General features: G+C 41.1%; 1 protein-coding gene across 6 annotated transcripts in view; it reads right to left on the bottom strand.

The window, feature by feature from the left end:
• MAPKAP1 (MAPK associated protein 1) overlaps positions 1-21,950 on the bottom strand; it is a 105,666-nt gene extending 83,716 nt beyond the window's left edge. For 2 of the 6 annotated variants that reach the window (XM_074609057.1, XM_074609062.1), the window contains exons 1-4: positions 21,816-21,950; positions 10,535-10,859; positions 6,315-6,404; positions 1,317-1,465 (exon numbers count right to left, since the gene is read on the bottom strand). In XM_074609057.1, the coding sequence (XP_074465158.1) occupies positions 1,317-1,465; positions 6,315-6,404; positions 10,535-10,793 (498 nt within the window). In that variant the 5' untranslated portion in view covers positions 10,794-10,859; positions 21,816-21,950. Of the gene's footprint in view, positions 1-1,316; positions 1,466-6,314; positions 6,405-10,534; positions 10,860-12,600; positions 12,764-15,235; positions 15,287-21,815 lie in introns of those variants that run through there. The other 4 variants (XM_074609058.1, XM_074609061.1, XM_074609060.1 and 1 more) reach the window with 4 other exon arrangements.
• Positions 21,951-22,175: the final 225 nt, after the last annotated feature.

Here is a 22,175-nt window from a genome sequence, read left to right as displayed (position 1 = left end):
CTCAAGTATTAAAGCAACAAGACCGGGACACCACTGAATTACTATAAATTTCTCTTAATAAAGTAGTGGTTATTTTATTTTTACTTCCTCTGCGCATGACTGTTGGAACTACGTTTAAATGTTTGCCAAACTGAAATTTCATGACATAAGAACAGCAAGCTTTGAGTGTAGAAAAAAGGCATCCCAGCGTTGTCAGCATGGAAGTACTGCTATCATTTATTCCCGAGGCCAGGAATTCTGACACGCTGAGTTGGCACTAACTACTACTTACTAGTAAGTATAAGATAACAGTAGCGGCAACTCTTGCTACACGGACTTCATAGTTTAAAAGTTACCATTTCACCAATATTCTAAATACTTCTAGACACGCTAGCGGAATTACATATCTGACTTTCCACTTTAAGAATACTTAACAGAATATGAAATTCCTCCATCACAATGGTAATGAAGCTCAAACTTCATACTCCCACAGGAGACTCCACAAACAAATCCAGCAGAAAACAGATCCGTGCAGTATTTATAATTGTTTTGGAACAATATGACACTGATCCATCATGCTGATGTTTATATTTCAGTTTCTAGAGTTTATGACAGAGAAAAATATCTGACAATACAGAGTAACTCCCCTGCAGACAAGGAAATACAGTTACCCACAGTTCTGAGCAGTATCAAACGCAAGCTCTTGAAATAAACGTAGTCAAGGAATGAATTTCACCTACCAGGTTTGTAGCGAACGTCCTCCACAGATTACATAAATGAGTACTTGTGCAGAACTACGTTGTTTAGTCCTTTTTTTGCCCCAGATACTGACCTATTGATGCTTCAGTTTTCCACCCTCAAAACAGTGGCTTTTCCCACTCTCATTGGAGCATTTTGAGGATAAAGACTGCATAAATCACAGAATATTCAGCAAGTGCTGGGATGTGGCTAGACAGAATATTTTTTTTTTTTTAAATGCCAACATTTATACAAAGGGTCTCACCATCAGCTGTGCAGACAGATGCCCTAGGACTCTGCCACACTAAATGTTTACCTAACTGGCCTGCTGGAGAAGAAAACAGCCAGGTAATGTATGTCTAATGGGAAAGCAGAATTTTGTAATGAAAACAGGAGAAACGGTTCTACCGAACCTGGAACCATTATATTTAGGACTAAGAGAAGCATGTTTCTAGATAACCACTTCAAAATAACTGATGGCTTACCATAATGTCTAATTAAAGCTTGAACAAGTAAACACACAGGAGAACTGCCTAAGGCCCATCATCTTCAGGTCAGGGACCACCTGGATATGAGAGAAAAACATCTGGTCCACTTACCTTGCCGTCAAATTTTGAGTACTCATTGAAGGGGTTATTCAGCTGCAGCGGACACTGTTCAAGTCGCACAGACAGTATTGACTGCTTCCCAGAACACGGAGATTTTACTCTGAAATTCTTTTTTTCAAATAGTGAGCTCAGCTCCTCTGCTGTAGATCAGAAAAGAGAGTGCAGTAGTTGTACTAGAGATGTACAGAGGCTACTGTTTACTACACAGAGATAACATCGTAAGAGGAAGAACAAAATCAAATATATAGAACAACAAATGCTTTAGCAGGGTAGAATATACCATCACTCTTTCATAGCCCAGAGATACGAAAACATAAGAAGTTTGAACAATGCCATTGCTTAGGCTGAGGAAAAGATGAATTCTTCCTATACAGAGAATGGAACTGATCACTACCAGATCCACTCGAGTCAAGATAAAAATCAAGATTCAAAGAGAGAAGTATGTATTCCTGGTCTTTCTGCTTGCCTACCTTTTTCTAAATGAACAGTAAATCCTATGCAAAAGGACTGCTGACACATCTACAATACGCCGCGCAAGAGCGTTTCAAACTGAGCTTGTAACACAGGATATTATGCTCTATTCCAGAACGGTATTATACCACCCCATTACGATATTACAATGTCACTACGCTGTCAGCAGTAGGCTTGGGACTTCATCTAATCCAAAAGAATAGTTTCTTTGGATTTTCTTCTTATGGTAGACGGGGTACAGCCTGGTCTCAAAAAAAAGTCCCACTCAAAAACAGCACTGCAGATAAATAGTCTGGACAATAAAAAAAAGCTTTCTAAAAACAAAGGGGATGAGAGTTAGTGAGTTCTTTGTGCGGTCTGTGAAGGCTCATAAAAGCCTCCAACAAGCAAGCTCTTTTTATATGAAGGGCTGAATTTCCAGCAACAGTTTACTTAAAAAAAAAAATATAAATTAGGGCTTCTTATGTTATAAGGACATGACAAAATCAGGACAGAGCCTGGGGTGTTTTAGCATATCAGCACCAATGGGTCTCAGCTGCAAGAAACTGTGACTGAATCTGGACAAGTTTTTTCCACATCTGCTCTAGGAACCAAGTACCCCCAAACTCCATCAATCACTACCTGAGCCAACCCCAGCTCTCCCGGAGCGACTGCTCCGCAGTCCGGCAGTTGGATTCTCTCCCAGCTCAAAGACTTGTCTGTTGCTCCTCCAGGGAAATGAAACCGCTCCCAAAGCGGCACGACCTGGGACTCGTTCTGCAGGGAGCTTGTTAATTTCTTAAAACGCAAAATTAAAACTTGACAAATTGTAACTACTCAAAAGCTCAGTTTATTTTTATCAGCAGATTGCCTGAAAACTCAGACAGTTGGCAAAAGTGCTAAATACTGGCACTAAGAGACACCCAACCGTCTTGTGAGAAGCTGCAATTAACCAAAAAAACTTGATTAAATCCTTTTTAAATGTGGCAACTTAAACTCCATTAGGTATTCTGTTTTTTTGTAACAAGCTTATCTCGTTTTAAAATAAAATATCTCAATGACAATTATGCTAGAGTATTGCCCGTACCTGCTATTTTCTGGGCATTTGCAAAGTACTCTCTACCTTGGAATCCAATACAACGGCTTTACTGGTTCAGGAGAAAAAGCAAGTCTTTTATCCTGAAGTTTTGTCTCTAGGAAAATGTTAGGGTGATTTGATTACCGTTCCTTTGTTGGGATGTGCAAAGAGAGGATCTCAAGACGACTTCTGCATTCGTTAGTGTGACATCTGTTGTGCTTTGAGTTTTGTATAGCTTTTACTCAAATATCCCACACGGCTGAGGAGTTTCAATAACACTACATTCTGTAAGACTGTAAATTCAGCTGGCTGAGATACAGTTTTCCAGAAAACGTCACCATTTCAAAAAGTTCAACTTGTTTAGAAAGTCCCAAAACCTTCTAAAGATTTGCGCAAAAAGCTAGAAGAAAGATGAGATTTCTGAAAGACTACCGTCTTCCATTGAGCATCTTGTCAAATAATTCCCAATAGAGTTGGTCTGTGAGAGTTCCAATGAAAAACGTTATTTTAAAAAATATTTTAAATTCTCAAATTCATTTCAGGGGAAAAAAGCTCATATTTCTACATTAAACTAGCTTTAATTGCATAATCTTTAATTCTTAATTAAAGCTAAGCTTTGCCACTAGTCTGTATTATATGTACTTTTCAGCTTTTGTGGTTCTGATAGCTATATGTGCTATTTTATACGGGATGAATGCAAGGCTTTTGAAAGAGTCCCTTGACATACTGTTAGTTTACCTTTTACATGCTCTGAAATGAATAAATGTAAGATGTAAATACAATGCCGTATTTTTTTGCTTTCATCTAAAAATACCTAGTATTTTATATAAAGGAATACCCTTTTGTATGTATATCCGTATTTGCTTTATAGGGCCCACAGACTGTTTTACTAACACGATTTGATCTCTACGCTGCACGAAGCTGAATTGTTCTTTCCATTTTACTGAAAAAGAACCGATGCACCGAAAGGTGATGTGAATTGGTGGCACAGCAGAACAAAACCCCAGGCCTCCGGTGTCACACCTTCCTTCCAGGCAGCCAACTACCCCTGAAGCATCTTTGCATTTGATAATCCCCGAACCAACTCCAAAACCATGGAGATTTTCTTTTTCAAGTCCATACACTACTACCACCTTATCTTTCAAATTCATTCCTGACAAAGCAAACCGCTTGTCTCATGGCAGCAGGCAAACAGATGATTATTAAAAAACACTCTTCTTTTTTCCGCATTACCATACAAAAAAAGTACTCGTCTCTCACTTCCCTTTATCCTGGTTAGTGTACTTTTATTTCTGAACATAGTAATCAAAAATGGGAATCACGACAAATAATCAATTGCCAAATGCCTCAAATTACGACTACACATCCACCCGCAGGACAGCAGAAACGTCTCTGAGAGTTTCTCTGTGACAAGTGATCTCTGGAGGTGGTGCCATCAGAGCAGCACAGGGAAAGCATCACCCTTCCAGCATCCTTCTCCTTTGCTTGGTGGCAACCAGAGGCTCGACTTCGTCCAAGGCTGAGACGAACGGTCAGAAGAGGGCAGCCAAATTCCCCCCATATGAGAACAGCTATTGCTGTTGTTACTGCTTTCATACATATTTTCCAATAACACCACACTCCAGGAACAGAACAGACAGTCTCACACACACACTTGACGAAGAGGAAGGTACAGTGGATCAGGATACAGCCCTTCAGGGCTCCTCTTTTTCCTGGCCTCTTTCTACCATGTTGTTCTTCGTGCCAATAACTGAGAAACACGCAGAATCTCAGGGACTAAGGAGAGAAGGAAAGTCTGCTCTGCCAAGAAAGGGAGATACTGAGTGCCTGGAGTTTTAATGTAACTTATTTTTTTATTTCAATTAGTTCTGCAGCAGAGAGGGACTGAGCTGTCTGCCTGCAAGCCCAGCACATCCTTGCAGAGGGGGACACCTCCCTTACTGCTGGGTGACGGGTTGCGCCTGTCTCCGGGGCAGCACGTAAAAGGAACTGAATGTCATGATGGAGCCGACATGAATACGACGACACAAACGGCACAGACACAGCAGGAAACTGGAGTCTGGGTGCAATTCAGTGTAAAGAAATATCCGGCAGTATACAGTTAGGGATAAAGAGGAAAAAGAGAATTGCACCATCATTGGTCAAACGCTATAAAATATTGAGCAAAGAGAGTTGGAGGTTACAGTAGATTAAACTTTAAAACCTACAACTCTGCTTACAGAAGTAGAAAGGCAAAGACATTTTAGCATGCATTAGCAGAGGTACCAAACACAGCTGAACACGATGCTGAGGATTAGTGCAACGTGTTGCTCATGGGAGCGGCTTTGTTCACTCCCCTAAAAAAAAATAAAAAATAATAATAATAAAAAAAAAATATATAAAAGAGCTGGAGAAGGTTCAGCAAATGACATCCACTAAAGATACAAGGATTTAGGTGAAAAAAAGGAGATTACACAGGGACTTCGTTAAGATATACATAAATTTTGAAAGAAGTAGGCGTGACAGACCATACAAAGATTTGAATGTGCGTCAAATACAACAGGAATAGATACTAACTTGAGCTATAAAAGAAGAGAATTGAGACAGATTTTTCATTTCATACATTGTAATTTAAACTATGTAGACCATCCAGTCAGAAATACTTAATTACATAATAATTTTTAAAAAAGCATATTTTTTGAGAAATCATTGATACTAGTTTTTCCAAGGAAAATGCTGCCTTAGCTTCTCCAGCCTTATTATGTGTTCAGTTAAGTAGATCATATATACACATTATTTCTTAAGATTTTTTTCCCCCCTTACCTAGGAAAATAACCACAAAAAAAAAAATCTATAAAAGTAATCTCTAAAAAATTATTCATCCCATCTGGTACACAGAATGACCCTGGAAACAGCCAGAAAGCCCTAGCGTCCAGGGAGACAAGGATTCCACACTTTGAAGGCGGACACTTGCCAGTTGCCACCCGCGCGGCAGAGACACCTCCTGCCCCTCAGCGGCACCCGGAGCAACACCCCCTGCCCCTCGCCTGCCCCACAGCGGAGCCCAGATTGCCTCAGGCCCCAGTTCTGCCCAGGACAAGAGAAGCCTCAGGAGATAACGAAGCTCCAAGATGACAGAACGCAGCACTACCATATCAATACCTTATATTGCAAAAAAAATAGAGCAGCCACTCGAATTAGTTCAGACCAACAAACCAGGTTTTAAACACTTTTTCTTTACTTTGCCTTTATTAATAATGTGGAATGTCCTCACCACAGCTGAGAACAAACGAGGCGTCTGTGGCACACCCCCCCAGCAATAAACTATGGGAAACACCTAACTGGGGAACGGAACGCAAATCCAATAATTAGAATTTCCTCTACGCTTTGAAAGCTTAAATGAAAATTACAAACTGAAAACACTGTAACCATCAAAAGCAGAAATAAAAAGGGTAGGAAAATAGAAGATCTTTTATTTTTACCTGAGTAAGAAGTATTTCTGTCTTTCCACTGAACATTTTTGCATTTTATTTGATTTTGTCTCTCTTTCCGCAGACGTTCTAGTCTCTGAGCTTGAAAAGAAATATTATAACTATAAGTTTGTCAATGAAAGTTTACTATAAACAAAGACATAATTAACTACCTTTATATGAATAAAGATGTTTTATACTGCATATGTAGGGGAAAAAGTCATAAAATTTTAAAGGTGGCACCCCTGAAAAGCAAATACCAACAAAAACATGAAAATGTTCTTGATTTATAATTGAAATTAGAGGATATAAAACATTAATAGAGATCATAAAGATAGTATTAACATGGAAGAGAATAATAAAATGTGAAAACTTCTGTGATTAATATGACATTTCATTATATAAATCATTAATAACGGTCTTAAAGGAATTTTAATGCACAAATGAACTGAAGTGAATATTACATTACAGGAATAAAATTACTGTTATGAATTACTCTACCCGTTTCAAAAATTAAAGATAAATGAACTCAGACTAGACTATTAAAGTTTTAAATATAAAATCCTTTATCTAAAAATCATGAAAATTATAAAATGTCAAAGCTATATAAATTAGCATAGCTTTTTCTTCAGTGTGCTGAAACAGTTTATAGGTAGTAAAATAAATGATTTGTATCTTCACAACATTAGTCAAATCTTAAAATGAATATAATATTTCTTTACGTATATTTTGACTCCACCTTCGAAATACGGTTTGAAAAAAAGCCTCAAATAGTTATAACACGAAAGAATTTGCAGAAGGGGGTAGCAGATAACACCTTGAATTATCTCTTGTTCCAGCGAGATCTCTCTCAGGAGATGGTCAGTAGCCCTGGCAGAAGCTCCCCAAGACAATGACCACATGAAATACCTGATGTCATGAAGCGTCCACTCAAAATAAGAAAGCAGATTGGACTGGAGAGTAGGGCTAATCATGTTGATTACTGAAGGAAACAATTTGCTGGATATATTAGCAATTTTGATGTATTAAGATCATTCATTAACTAAAATGGGTTTGTAGAAGAGATTCTAAAATGCTAAATTACTCTGACAATTTTTAGATACAATTTGAGTTCCCTGAGTCATTTCACCAATTAAAAAGGGTTAATAAATATTTTCTACCTCTCCTATTATTATTCTTGTACATTTAGTCTTTGAACTGAATGGTGGACACGGAAGTGATTTTTGGTATTTTTTTTGCCCCCATAAAAACTCTCAACCTGGGAACTGATGAAAAAATACCACTTTGAGGTTTAACGGCTGTAATAAGCAGTTTGAACTCAAACAGGGACTTCGATGCCTATTTCCCATTTAAGCCAACATGAGGTTAGTGCCTAAATACCTCTATGTGTCTTACTCAATGAAATATGAGAAGTAGTGTCACTGCTCAGATGTTTAAATATTGGGTAAAACGCTATTGCAATGTAGATATTTTATTCTGAAAGAAAAAACTCTTTTTTTTTCCCCAATTGCTGTCCAGGCTGTAGCTCAAAATTACCTTCCAAAATCCTTTCTTCCCAAACGGGCCAGCAAAAAACACCTGTTAGATTTCTATGTAAACAACAGGTAAAGGAAAAAATGTAGACTAGAAATAAGAATAATGCATGGTTTTATCCTATTTGATGTTTTCACCCCTTATCAAAACAAGCGTACTCACGTGCAGTCACCATCTTCACTCCCTCCACCCTGCTCTCCTATCTACAGCTGATCACAAATGATCATTTACTGTGGGACTGTATTACAGCAACTCCAAATTAGATGGAATTATCAGCACCTATTAGAAGTCTGAATTATTTAAGGCTCATTCTCACAAGAAGCATGCTAGTTTGAAAGCTTTCTGTGTGAAAAATGTCACTGACCAAATGTAGTTCTTGTTTCATTAACTATTGGCAGCGGGATGAGCCTTTGTTTCTAGTCATGGGGATTGGGAGAATTTGCTGCTTTCCCACAGACCCAGCACCTTGCACAGACCTGTCTCCACTTTCAGTTTTTGTAACCCCTCTGGACGTAGCAGAACAGCAGCGAGGAGATGGAGTCCAGAGCCAAAGACCAGCCGCGACCCATCTACCTGCTGTGGAGGAGGAGGAGGAGGAGCTCAGTGGCAGACAAACCACGCGTTCTCCCCGGAGAGGATGAGCAGCACCCTGATGTGTGTCACCACCGCACGGCCCCTTCAGGACTAAGGGGATAACTGATAGGGGAATGCACGTACCATTCATTGCCAAATTTGCATACCCACATGACAAGTAACTAATAACCAACACTTCTGCACTCTCTACAGAGATGTGTAGAGTCTTCTACAGTACACATTATTTTGACAATTTATGAAAAAGGTACTACCCAGTTAAGGTACTTTACACTAAAACAGCTCTGCAAAAGATAATAGAAAGTTATTCAAAAACAACAGTTAAAGATGGCATAAGCAGAAATGATTTTATTTAGCAGGGTAGAAAAACAAGGAGAATAAAGAAGAGCTTACACGTTAAAGAAGTCTGCCACTACTACTTGTTGATACACAAAACTACAGTATCTTTCAAAACCTAAACCCCATTTTAACAAATGTTCCTGCTCCTACTAAATCTACTGAAGTAGTTATGGAATACCTAAAAAAAAAGTCCTTACATTTGCCCATTTTAGGAGCAAAAATTGCAGATTTCACAGTTAATGAGTTTTTGAACTTACGAGATATACAAACACTTTATTCTACATATGTACGTGTTTTCTTCCATCAAGAACTTAGACAAGTGCTTGTGTAATGCAAAAAGTATTTATATTAAAACTAGATAACTTTCTATTTAATTTATTCCTCTTCCTGTATTTTTGAAAAGGGTTCAGTACTGATCAACTTGGGTTCTTTGCAGGCTTTGTTCCACCCCGCTCTGTTTCAAATCACAGCCTGATTGCCTTGATGACTGCGTTAGGCTGCTGGTGGCACCAGCACACCCGATGGAAAAGACACGTCAGATGGAGAAAGGCAAAGAACTGGCTCCCTGATGGCTCCAGTGTCCTTCCCCGATGGCCCCAGTGTCCTAACCATTACTTTAGAATACGCCACCAATTGGAAACTGAAATCCGTAATTTAAATGGAGATTAATTCAATCAGTCTACCCACTTGATGAAATAACCCTTCAGGATTATTTTTTGGAACAATTCTATAAAACTTTAAGCTTTGCCTCTCCCTCGTCATAAACTATACCATCACCTGAACTAAACAAGGCTCGAGGACAATGCTGGGCAGTCTGGCACGCTGAACTCTTCACCATGCCTTAAAGTCAGCTGCAGCCATATATAAAAGAGGTCAGAGCCCTGTCATTTCCGTAACTTCTGACAACTTCTTATTTGTAAAAGTTTTTTCAAGATAATGAATACCATACAACATTTTACTTGTTAAGTAGAGCACAGATGTTTTTTCTGAGCTCTAGGTGGTGTTATAATACCTTCAGAAATCATTTGAAAAAAATATATACTGTAACACAGAAAAAAAGAGATGGGTATTGACCATCCCACACCAACATTTTCATATATATTTTATATCACAGAACTTCTGTTCGTAGCATTCCTCGGGTATAGGTAGAAGTCTGAATATCCCTCATACGAAACAACAAATGGGACAGTTTGCTTCCAGTCAAGACAACCTGACCATATTTTGAAAAGGTGTACACCCTTAAAATTTCTTGATTTGGTAACTGAAATCTTAGCTCAAGGTTCTTCTCAGAAATAAAACTTCAGAAGACAAAATACAGCCAAATCATTCACTTCGTTGGCTCACATCAAACTTCATTCCTCTCTCTTATAACAAATAGATTTGATGCCTCACTAGGTAGATTTTTCTCAGAAAATAACTATCCTGTTCAAAAGTTAACACCCCTCCAGACATTAACAATAGAAATATCAAAGACTGTTCATGTACTTTGGATTTAGACTTGATGTCTTTAATATTTTTTTTTATATATAAAAGTGACTACCTCAATGTTCCTCTGTACGTGAGTAAGTAAAGCAGCAATTAAAACTCAGCTGACAGCACGCTAAAGAAACTGAATCATTACATGTCCTTTTATAAAAAGGGTCTCGACATTACAAAGGAAAAGTTTGACAGATGTCTAGCTAGTCATGCTCCGGTTTGCCCAGGCAAGCCAGGCTAACAGAAACTGAATTTAAAAGACTAAGGTTCTCTTTGCTGCAAATATCACTTACCTGTGTTTGATCGTCTTCTGATTCCGAAGTCCCAGCTTGAGGTAATATCGACTGATTGGGAATATACATAGCCCTGAGTCTCACCATTGCTTCCCTGTGTCTCTGAACCATTGTCCCCATACGCTGACGAGGGATTGAACTTCTCCAGGTCGACATCATGATCTATCAGGACCATTTCACACATCCCTGTGTCATCACTGGTGACGTGGGACTGCCGAATATGAGCAAGTATAATTGTTGGGTTGTCCAGGAAAGCCATCCTGTCCACAAGCCCACCACGTCACTCTACTATCTTCTCTCCATCTTCTTCCATGGACACATGTACCTACAAATATAATGTACACAGCATTTTAGAGAAAGAAAAAAATCAAACACCAAAACACAAAACAAAACAAGAAAACAAAACCCCGAAACCCAGATTCAAGAAGGTTTGTATTTTGGATGTGCAAAATTTAACTGACTCCATTTTGTACAGTGCATTATTTTAATTCTGCTCCAGTTTACTTAAGTTACACTGCTTGCTGAGATCCACTTAAAGAACAGTGGGTTTGGAGGACAGCTTGAAACCCAAATCGCAAGACAACAGAACAAACCAGACACCTCCAGACAGGTCCCATTACTCTACAACAAATGGTTGCTGTACGGCAAAATATTCTAAGTACTGCATATAGAAGGATAGAGAGAAAATACACTTAAACCCCCCCGTCTATTCAAATTAATAAATTTACAAAGACAGATAGGGCTTTGAATTTCTTTTCACTCATTGTAATAGTGTGTTACTGTTTTTCTTCTGCCTCTACATATCAACTCTTTGATTACTTTATTATAGACCCTCTTCAGGTTTTGTATTTGTAAAGGAAAAAGTTTAAACATGAAGAGATTGGTATTTCAGGGCAGAGCACTGAACATCTGCTGCTGCCTGGTGCTTCGTGTAGGGCAACTGCTGTAATATAGAAAAAGCTCTGGGATCACATACCACACGCCTGAATTCTTAAGCACTTTAACAACAGTAATTGCCACTCACCTAAAACATTTCATTCAGAGTACCTGAGTGGCCTTACGAAACAAAGTAGAGGGCAAAAAAGAAAAAAAAAAAAAAAAAAGAAAGAAAAAGCGCCCCAAAACACGCTCAAGCTGTTATCCTATTTTACTGTAGCTGTGGATTTTTTGTTATTTTAAACTAGTTCAAGTCGGGGCTGCCTCTGAAAAGGACAGCCCCTTGCTCCTGCCTGGCCCTGCTCAGATATTCCGCCACCTCCCGAAGGCTGGCACTGTGAGACGAGCTGAATCAAAGAAGTGAGCTGCAGAAAATAACCTGGAAAGAAAAAAAATTACTAATTTTCAGGCTGATCAGTCCACCAGTGAACAGGGGTAAGAGAACCAGCACGGCCCGTGGGACACCAGGGCTCCCCTTCCAGCTGCGCTGCTCGACGGCAAAGCCCAGCCCGCGGGAGAGGGAGGCTGGGGGGGTGAGTCTGAGCTCACTGAGAGATGCAAGACCAGGCATAAACTCCAGAAGTTCCAAATCCTCACTACTTTTCTAAAAATTTGCATATCTGAGAAGAAAGCTCCAAGCGTTTTAATACCAGCTATAGAACTAAATGTGTTTATTTAGTATTTTGAACATAGAAACGACAACAAAAAAAAAATCGCCCTATCATTGCTGCTTGCAAAACTTCTGTAAGCAAGAAGAAAATACCCAAGGAAATAAATATTTTTAAATCACACAAAGCCATATCCCATGAAAATCTGGTAAAGGCAGCTGGTGTTTTTCTGGCAGATTTTAACAGAACAAAGTTAACGAAAACATCGGACAGGCTTGTTCCAGGACCAGCAAACACTTTTCATCATTTCCCCTCTATGCTTCCAAGGAGAAAGGTCTATTCATATACAGAGCCCCATGAAGCAGCTTCTGCATTTAAATAGTTGGAAGCAAAAATAATACTGTATTTGGACTCTATTCTAGTCAAGACAAAAGCAAAATTTTGAAGGTGTATTGTAAATTGCAAACCCACCATCCCCACCAGTACCCTCCCTACCACCAAACATCAGCATCCGCTACTTACAACATTCAATAAATAGAGATTTACATTCTTCATAATTTTAGGCTTTTTTTTTTGCTCCCTTGGTCAGAAATACTGCCATTTTTTTCCCCGAGAGACCGTGTCTTTTCTGCTTTAAAAAAAAAAAAATAGACAAATTCAAAAGTATTATATTAAACAACAGACCCGGCAGCAAGAAGGAATTCAATAAAAGAATGGTAGAGAAATAAAACTGACATGCTGCTTGTTATTAATACACTACTCCTACCATACATTTTAATAAATTATGCTATTAGCTAAAGAGGCTCCATCAGTATCCTTGGAGATATTCAAAGCCCAATTGGATAAGCCCAGAGCAGCCCGCCTTGGCCAGCCCCGCCGGGCGCAGGGAGACTGGCCCAGATCTCCAGAGGTCCCTGCCAACCCTGCGCTCCAAGCTCTATTTTTGATTTCCTGACTATTTTCATTTACAGAAAGTAGGCCTGCTCTCCCCGAAGGATTTCTCGTTGTCCTCAAAGAGGCCAGAAGGCAAATATCCCACCATAAGGCAACCGTCTCCCGCCTGTAATTTACGTGTTAAAGGCCAGCGTGAGTAGGAGTGTGCGACTTGGAGAATACAGACACAACGAGGTACAATGGGTGGGTATTTTAAAAAGTGCACTGAGAATGTCCTTTAAATTTAATTATTTACACACCGCTTATTAGACAAGGCCACGCTTACCTGCAAGCAGTAAGAACTTGTTTAAATAAGCAACCGCCTTAGGCTTCTAAAAGGTCTGCAAACTCCCAATCAAAAATTACTGCTGCCCCATCAATGTGTCATATAAATGTTGGCATGTTAATTGTGTATTTATAAGATTGTTAATGGTTAGTTAATTTACCTCCCACACTATTATTGTACTTGAAATGATTTAATGTCTGCTAAGGGAGTTAACAACATGTAACAGCAGATGCGAGAATTTTACCTTTATACTCTGCACCCCGACTTCATGCTATTAACAGTCCGTGTGCTAAATTACCCAAGCTTCGTTACAATTTTACATATGCAATCACTTTGCCCATAAACAAGAACAGTGAAAGATTGCCAGAAATTCTATTTCAAACTCTGAAGTTTAATACAAACACATTTTTTCTTCCTCCTCTTCAGAATTTTCAAAAGGATACATTAAAACTCCTTTCTCGATAAATTAATGTTTACTGGAAATTCTATGAACAGTTAACACTCCTCAAAAAAAAAAGTCAGAAAAGACTTCAGACCCCCAAATTCAGTTCAGATTTTTATGCCACATTTTAGCAGTCGTTACCTACACGATTCTAATCGGTTCCTCCAATAAAGGCGAAACACAGTAAGCTGGCCCAGCCCTGGTCTGAGGAACAACAACCTCCGAGAAAGTAAAAGGATTCAGAGAAGCGAAGTTGAATTCCGCAGCCCTTTACGTGAACGCCTTGAAGTCTCCACGTCATCGGTTTCAGCAAAATTACAGATACAAGACCAATTTCTAGATCTACTGAGACATGCCAGCACACCGCCTCCTCCACACTCCTCATACCCACACACGATTATCACATCCACCTGTAGCAGATGAATTTAACAGAATTTATGGACTTTGTCAGCATCAGCAACTTATACATTCCTCAATTATAAACAAAAAATAAGTGTTCTTTTAACACTTGCACTATATAAATATTATTGAACTATTAAATACTTTGCAGACAGCTGTCAAGCATACTCTATGTGAACACTAAAAATGAAAAGAAAAATGTGAAACCTATGCAACCTTACCCGTATTTCTGTGTGACATGACATACAGGTCAGTGTTCCCACGATATACTACTTATTGGCAAGGACCTCTCATGACCCATCACAGGTGGACAGAGCTGAATCTGCGTCCCTCTTTCTTCTTGATCTTTATTATTCGTGTGTCCTAGTGCATATTATTTAACCAGCCCCTGGTGATGGGTGCCCTCTCTCACCCTCTCCTCGCTCTCACTGCCGTGTGGCCAGTGTGCCCAGAGGAGCTGGGTCCCCCGTCAGTCTCCTGCGGTTGGGGAACCCCCTCAAAGATGTAAAACTGCACCATCAAGTGGCTGAACCACTTGCCAGGTTTCACAGGAACTTTGTGGCAAAATCAGACAGCTGGATCTCAATCTACTATTTTTATCAGAAGAATTCCTCTTCCAGGAACCCACTGCTATATTTATGGCATCTATAGACTTTCGCAGCGAGGGAAGCAAGGCTGCCATGCACATCAACCTCCGTCATAATCCAGCGTAATAATAGTAAGTAATGCAGAACGCTCTAACAAAAGATTCAGCTCCCAGTAGGTGACACAAAGGTCCTGAAAAGAGGATATGTGGTTATACAGGCTGTACCTTAAACACATCTGAACACAGCTGAATTTGAGGAGGCAACTTCACAAGTGCATCAAGTGTTCTTGTGACCCTCCCGCTTGCCTGTATTATTTATTCAAACAACAGGAAGATTTTGCCACTTTCCTCTTTCCCCACCCAAATCCCCCCATTATATGTCCCAAAACTCAGTCTGATTTATATCCACATGTTATCCTACATCAAGTGTCAAGGAGATATCAAAGTGAGTGTGAGATACGGGGAAAAGACGAGCTAAACACACACTTCCGATTGCCACCCTCCCGCTTACCCCGCAGCCCCTACCAGCGCAGGCAGCAGTGGGCACAGCCGGAACCGCTCTGCGCTGCTCCAGCGCGGGACCACGCGGACTTGCGGGCTGCAATCACGTGCCAACCTGCTGTTACCGCTATTTCCAGAGTAAAACATCTGACCTTGAGCATGAAATAAACGCTGAGCGCAGGTTACCTTCCTTTTGAGAAAACGTAGTTATTTTGGATTGAATTTTCTGGTTTGTCTTAAATACACCCGGCTGAATTTGACAAAACCCATCCCTGTCGCTGCCCAGTGGGAGATGGCACCAGTGGCGGGGCAGGACCCCAACACCCAGCCCTCTGCTCCCTGCTCCCCTGCAGGCTCCTGCAACAATTTCTGGTGGAACTGTGGACTTTGCTTCATAAAGTGAAACTAATGACGATAGGCACATTTTCTTGCACCATCCCGTAAGGAGTTTACAGACGTGGGGTTAAAAACGTGCAGCTCCACCGAGCACAGCCTGGCCCCCACTGCTCATCTTCTGCTAAGGACGGCTGTTCCTACAACTGCTGCACGACACTTCTCATGATGTGCTACAGCTGCTCAAAGTCCAAGAAATGTTCTCCTCACAGAAAACTTTGATATTTATGCCTTTCATGCTTTAAAATGTATCACATATAGCACACACGGAAATTTGCTCACAAACCCCTAAGTAAGCGAGTATAAATGATAAAAATCAGAGAAAGCTTAAGCAACTAAAAGTGTTCTGCTACAAGAAAGCTACAACTTTGAAATTCTAACAATTTTAATGGGATAATTTTAAGAATACTGCAGTTCAAATGGCTAAAAGCAGCTGTAAATTCTCCACAAAACTCTCGAGCCAATTCCTGCAAGGTTATTTTGCTCTCTAAATTACCAAAGTAAAAAGTAAGAAGCGAGAAAAAAAACGTCCTCTCTCTTATTCTGCAAAGCTGAAGCTCCTCTTTATTTTTTTTTTATTTTTTTTTTAGAAGAAAACATGTTTAAATTGACTGTCTCCCTTAAGGAAGTAATAAACAATTGAAGCCCTATTCAAGGTAAACAAAACCACTCCAGACAAAGATGTAACTTCTGGAAGGTACAACCTGGATCTAAAGCAATTACAAATAATCTGCAAATCCAGCAGGCCAGGGAATTATGTAACGTTACAGGTCACCTTATCGCTCCAGGGCTTCCACAGCCACCGACTTCAACACCTCCCTGACTGCAGCTCTTTACAGCGATCTTAAAAACTAATGAAACAAATAGGCAGATTAGAATAAAGAAATTGATTTTCCCACCCCCCCATCACACAAGCTGGAATAGGATGGTGCAAACATACTTCAAAATTTATGATTCAGGATCTATGAAATAATTTCACAGTTAACTTCTGTCTGCAATTGCAAAAGAAATGGTTCTGGTTATCTACATTTGCAGCAGCAAATAATCAAACCCCTTGAATGCCAGACAGACTCCTGTGCACGCAGGATAAAGGCAAGTGAACTGCAATATATGAAAATTCAAGTTTATGTTTCAACAAAAGCTCAAGTGCATTTTAGAATGAATACTTATCTAGAGGAGCTGTCACTCATGCTTTGGGTCCTATCATTAAAAAGGGAATAATCATTTAAAGAGGTGCTTTTTCACAAGTCAAACTGGAGTTTGAAAGTTACGATGAGAAAACACTACATTACCCACAACTTCCAACAAATTATTTGTTGGTTTCCGGACCTGTAAATCAATCTGGCATCAGCTATGCATTTCTATATTTATGAACTGCGTGGAATTTGGCTATATTTCTGTTGTCATACTAATCAGGATGCAAATTATACCAACTCCGATATTTTAATTATTGAGCTTTAGGGAAGGAGGGAGAGAATATTGGAGTATGTATGGAAACTGTACACTCTCCTCGATTTGTTTCCTGATCTTGTCAAATCTTCGTTTAATTGCAAACAAGTTGATTCTCAGCTAATCTGAGCTATCTTGCATCAAGATTTTAAGCAAGTAAATAAGTATAAAAAAATGCAGAGATTATAAATTAGGGCAGACAAATCTGTATCTAGACTCATGCCTGCAAAGAGCATTCTATCAATATAGTGAAATGCTAATCTCCTAATTAACAACCTAATTAGGTAATTATGGCTTTGCAGAGGGATGCCTAAATGAAATATGACAACATGGTCACCTCTTTATATGGCACCTGTGGGCCTTTTCAGCTGTCACTGCAAAGAGTGCAATATCAATTTGAACAGATGACAAAGTGTTGTCATTTTTCATTCTGATATTGTACTGAATGGTTTGGATAGAAGCAGTTTAGAAAAGCGGCATCTTGCCTGGGTTTTGCCTAATCTAAATATGTGCAAACACTTTGCTTAATTTTTAATGTCTATGATTATGCTTATTTTTCCATACTGGCTAGCAAGCACTCCCTAACACACGCATTACATCTGCAATGTCACATTGCCGTGACCCACCGCACTGGAATCCCTATTACCTCATTTCACAGCATGTGTTCACAAGAATTTACTACCCAGTAAAAATATGAGTATTTGAGCTCATTTTTAAGGCTTAACTGCCGATTTTAAAATAACAAATCAGAGTACCTTTTAAATAACACATTAACATTTCTGGTTTGTTTTTATTCCTGATGAACACTCTTCCAGAAATGGGGAAGAGCAGCTGCTACCCATGAGCGGGTGAAGCTGACTGTACTTTTGCTTGCACAAAAAGCTGGAAAGGAATACTTTCAACAGTGGCACAGCACATTTACATGGAACCATGATTTTTCGCTCATATGCCTGAAATGCTTTAAAGACATTTCATTCAGCTTTAATATCCCTAAGATGAACAAATAAAATACCTACCTCCAAAGAGGAGAATAAAGGCATAGGCTTGGACTACGCAAATATTAGACTAGAACTTCTATTTTGGCTCTTCTCGTTGTGGTATTCAAAAGCTTAAAAAAACCCCATAAATTTCACAAACACCTATACAAACTTCAATCTTAAAAAAAAAAAAACACACACCAAAACCACCACCACACAAAACCCCCAGAAAATTTCAACATTTTACCTTTTTTTTTGTCTGTATAACATTGAGAGAGATAATCTAGACCATTGAGAAGGTTGTTCAGGTTTTCCTGAGCAAGACCCACTAGCTATAGCCACGCTGCAACAAGCAAGTGAGCACGGAAGTATGACATTATTCATAAATTGCCTGTATTTTGCTCATACAGCTGCTTTGGAAAGCCTACCTGGACGTGCTGAAGCCCAACCTGACTGAAAGGTGTTTTAAGCACATAAATGTCCGCAGCCTTAAGGAGCTCTGGGTGGGCCCGGGACTTGCTGTGGCGGCAGCCGGACCGCAGGACCCCTCCGCCACACTGCAAAGTACCACACACGTCCCCGCTGGGCCTGATGTACCGTCGGGCTCAGCCAGCCCATCAGCTACCTGACTGCACCAAAAAACCCACCTGCATCTCCCTCAGCCAATTCATTAGTCTGCTCTCAAAACCTGCATACCGCCACGCAACTTTACCATCAAACTTTCAACTGAAAATAACATTACCCCTCCCCTATCCGACGCAGTTTCAGAGCTGTATTTTTAAGTTCCTGGCTTACAACAGGACTATCAGAAAAAACACGTCAGCTGTCACCAACTGTATGTATTTATCTTTGCTGGATACCTTATTTTTGTAGTTTAGTCTAAACTGGAATATTTTAGTGGTTTTCAAATATAAAATAACCCTTTCTTCCTGTAACAGTTTTCCATGTATAGCTTTTCAACAGGATATCATGTTTCAGTCTTAGAAAAAAACATAACCATAGATTATTGTGACATAATCTTAAAAGGATTTTATATGAAGAGCTCATTTTGCATACATCAACAATAAGAGTATAGTCATAAATGTAGATTCTCAATCTACCTGTAAATCTGAATGTAGACTGTAAATGAATAAAACTTACTGCAATGCAAACACTTAGCGGTAAATAGGAAATGAAAGGGATACAGAAGAAGAATAAACTACTTGAATTTCATTCTTAAAACTCTTTTGTTCTCAATGTTGATTTTTTTTTTTTTAATTTAAAAATAATTCCTGGGAACTTTCCTTTATACTCCCAGTTTAGTTAACCAATACTATCTCTAATTCCTGCCTACAGTTGTTCTCATAGGAGCTAATGACAGGTCAGTGTTTATTTCCTTCTTTTATATATTCTGTAGCACTTATTTATTAAACGTAAGACACACCAAAACAAATAGTTTTGTGTTTGCCACTTTGTTTCAGTTTGTTGCTATTCTAGTTCTGATTGCATGAAAATATTTTCATTCCATAAAAATGATGATCCTAATCTTATTTTTTCGTAATATAACAGGGTGCAAGCTGCTTCTGACTTCACAAATGCTCATGAGGATAATACCTACTTCAAAAACTCCTGAGACTTCAAGCCCCTTTGGGACTCTACGTCAAATGTAACTGGACTGATTCACATTTCGTCAACAATAGACGAACCTCCCTTTCCTCTGGCTTCTAATTTTTGTCTTGACAAATTTTTGGTCTGTCTCCTTCTAGAGCACACAAAACATATTCAAGGAGCTTGTTTTGCTTTGAGAGTAACTGATTTGAATACAATACTTCTCGAGCCATACGCAAACAAGGTAGGGATTAGCCTCGTGCTGTCTTGTATAAGAAACCAAGCTTATAGACAATGAATAGCTATATATTACAGTTTAATAAAGCTTCTCAGCAGACACACACACAATTAATATAAAAAAGCATCCCAGGGTCTTTGTTAGAGGTACTGTCTAACAGAAAAGTCCTCGCTTGACCACTTCTGAAAACGGAGAACTGCTGCTAGCAAAACTTGAGACAGCAAACTCACTGTCAGGCCTCCCTCAAACATAAGGCAGTATCACAACCACCAACCTCCACGATACTAAATGATGCAATCGTCTGCAGTACCGATGTCCCAGCAAGAGCCTCCTGTGTGCTGCCAGGACTAGCACTGCTACAGTTCTGCTTCCACACCCCTACAGCCAGAGCTCACAGCCCGTCCCTTCCAGTAGTTAGAGGGGAAGAACTGGAGAAAGCCTGAGCTCTCCTTCCACCTTCCCCAGCAAGCACCACATGTCCATCTCCGACGCAAAGGGTCAAACTGAGCTGCCTCCTGGGAGATCTGCTGGTCCTGCATGGGGCTGTGCGGCTCTCGAGGGTGTGTGACTTGCATCCTGGCTATGTGCTGTCCCATTTGTCAATATAACTGGCCTTTCAATACAGGGGTCTATTTCTCATGCATGCAACTTCTGAAGGCCGGGAAAGTCTGTGCTACAGAATGCGTAACATCCAGAGCATCTGCCAAGCTGCTTCACCTGCTGAGGCCTTTGCTCATCAAAAAGGAAACCTACAGAACAACTCAGCTGTCAGACACATTTGTTATTTGTTTCAACTGGGTGAAACAGTTAAACCAATAAACAGATGATGAAAGTGTGTAATAACAAAGACCTGAAAGATGACTAAGAAATTTACTAAATTGGTTCTAATTCACTGCTTCAGTTATTTCTGTACAAGTCTATATGTAGACAATGATCTCAATTTTTTTAATGTAACCCAAAAAAGTGTCCGTGAACAGATTTGCTCTGAATTTGAAAAAATAACTGGGAGAGTTCAATTCCCAGCCTTGCATCTACGTGACAATCCCCTGAAACCTCAAATCATGCAGAGCACTCAGAAAATCCAAGCTTGGCTCTAGCATTTCTTGTTTCTATAACCACTAAGCTTTCACTAACACTGAAATCAATCTGTTGTATCCCCTGGAAACCCCTTCTCGCTCCCTCACCACTATTCCTGCAGTGAGACTAGTTCTGATCACCGCTCACTGCGCACATGAAAAAACGAGAACACAATCCAGCAGCACACTCAAGTGTGACCACCCTAAAAGCGCTCATCTTGCAAACACCCGAGCCGCCGGAACAGTAACCTGCAGGCTGCAGAAGCAGCCGAGAGATAAAAGTTATGAAGTGGTCAGTCAGTGGTGTGGATGGCATGACCCCACGGCACACCACGGGCCTCCAGCCTCCGTCAGGCGTGGAGCGCTCCCAGTGGAGCTCCTGGGGTCCCCTTCCCTCTCTGCCTGCTCTGCCACAGGCCCAACTCAACAATTTTTAGCTGCACTCTCCACTTACCTATTTTTCCCCTCAAACTCTGCTATTTGACCTGTTCTGTTTATCCAGCCGTAGCTCGCCCCGCTCCGCCGAGGCCGCTGCTCCCGCCTCGGCCCTCGGGAAGGGCAGCGGCAGCCGGGGCCACAGCACTGGGGGCGACCCCGGGCCCGCGGACCCCCCGCGCATCCCCCCAGCGCTACAGAGGCTCCCGCTTCGCCATAACACCTTGCTTCACCCCGCGGATTTACCACACGCTTTTATCGGAAGAAATAAAGGAGGGGTCACAGCACGGAGCGCCGCTACCTCGGTCGCCCAGCCCCAGGAGAGCCGCCAGACCCGCTGCCGGCCGGTACCGGGTAGGCACCGCGCAGCCGGGCCCCGGACCGCCCCTCTGCGACACCCGCCGGGGAGAGGGCCCCGCACGCCTCCACACTTACAGGCTTCGCCGCCGCGCCGCGCCGCTCCGCGGGGCCGGGCCGGGCGCCGCCTCCTCCCCCGCCGCCGGGCCGGGGCAGCCGCTTCCGGGGCCGGAGGACGCGGCGGTACGGGGAGCGCTGGGCCGCGTCGCCGACCCGGAAGCACCGCCTCCAGAAGTGACGACGACGCCGGCGGCATGGCCGTGCGCATGCGTGCGGGGGCGCGGCGGGCTGGGAGCGGTGGGGCCGTGAGGGGCCGCGGGCCTTGGAGCGCACCGCGCCCGGTCCCGCCGCACGGTCCCGGGCAGGAGCCGCCGGTGCCGCCAGTTCGCGGCGCGGCCGGGCCGGCACCGCGCGCGCACGGAGCGACCTGCTCCTGAG

This window comes from Larus michahellis, chromosome 15, assembly GCF_964199755.1.
Source record: "Larus michahellis chromosome 15, bLarMic1.1, whole genome shotgun sequence".
NCBI lineage: Eukaryota > Metazoa > Chordata > Aves > Charadriiformes > Laridae > Larus > Larus michahellis.
The sequence above is the reverse complement of the archived record's forward strand: the minus strand, read 5'-3'. Positions and strand labels throughout refer to the sequence as shown.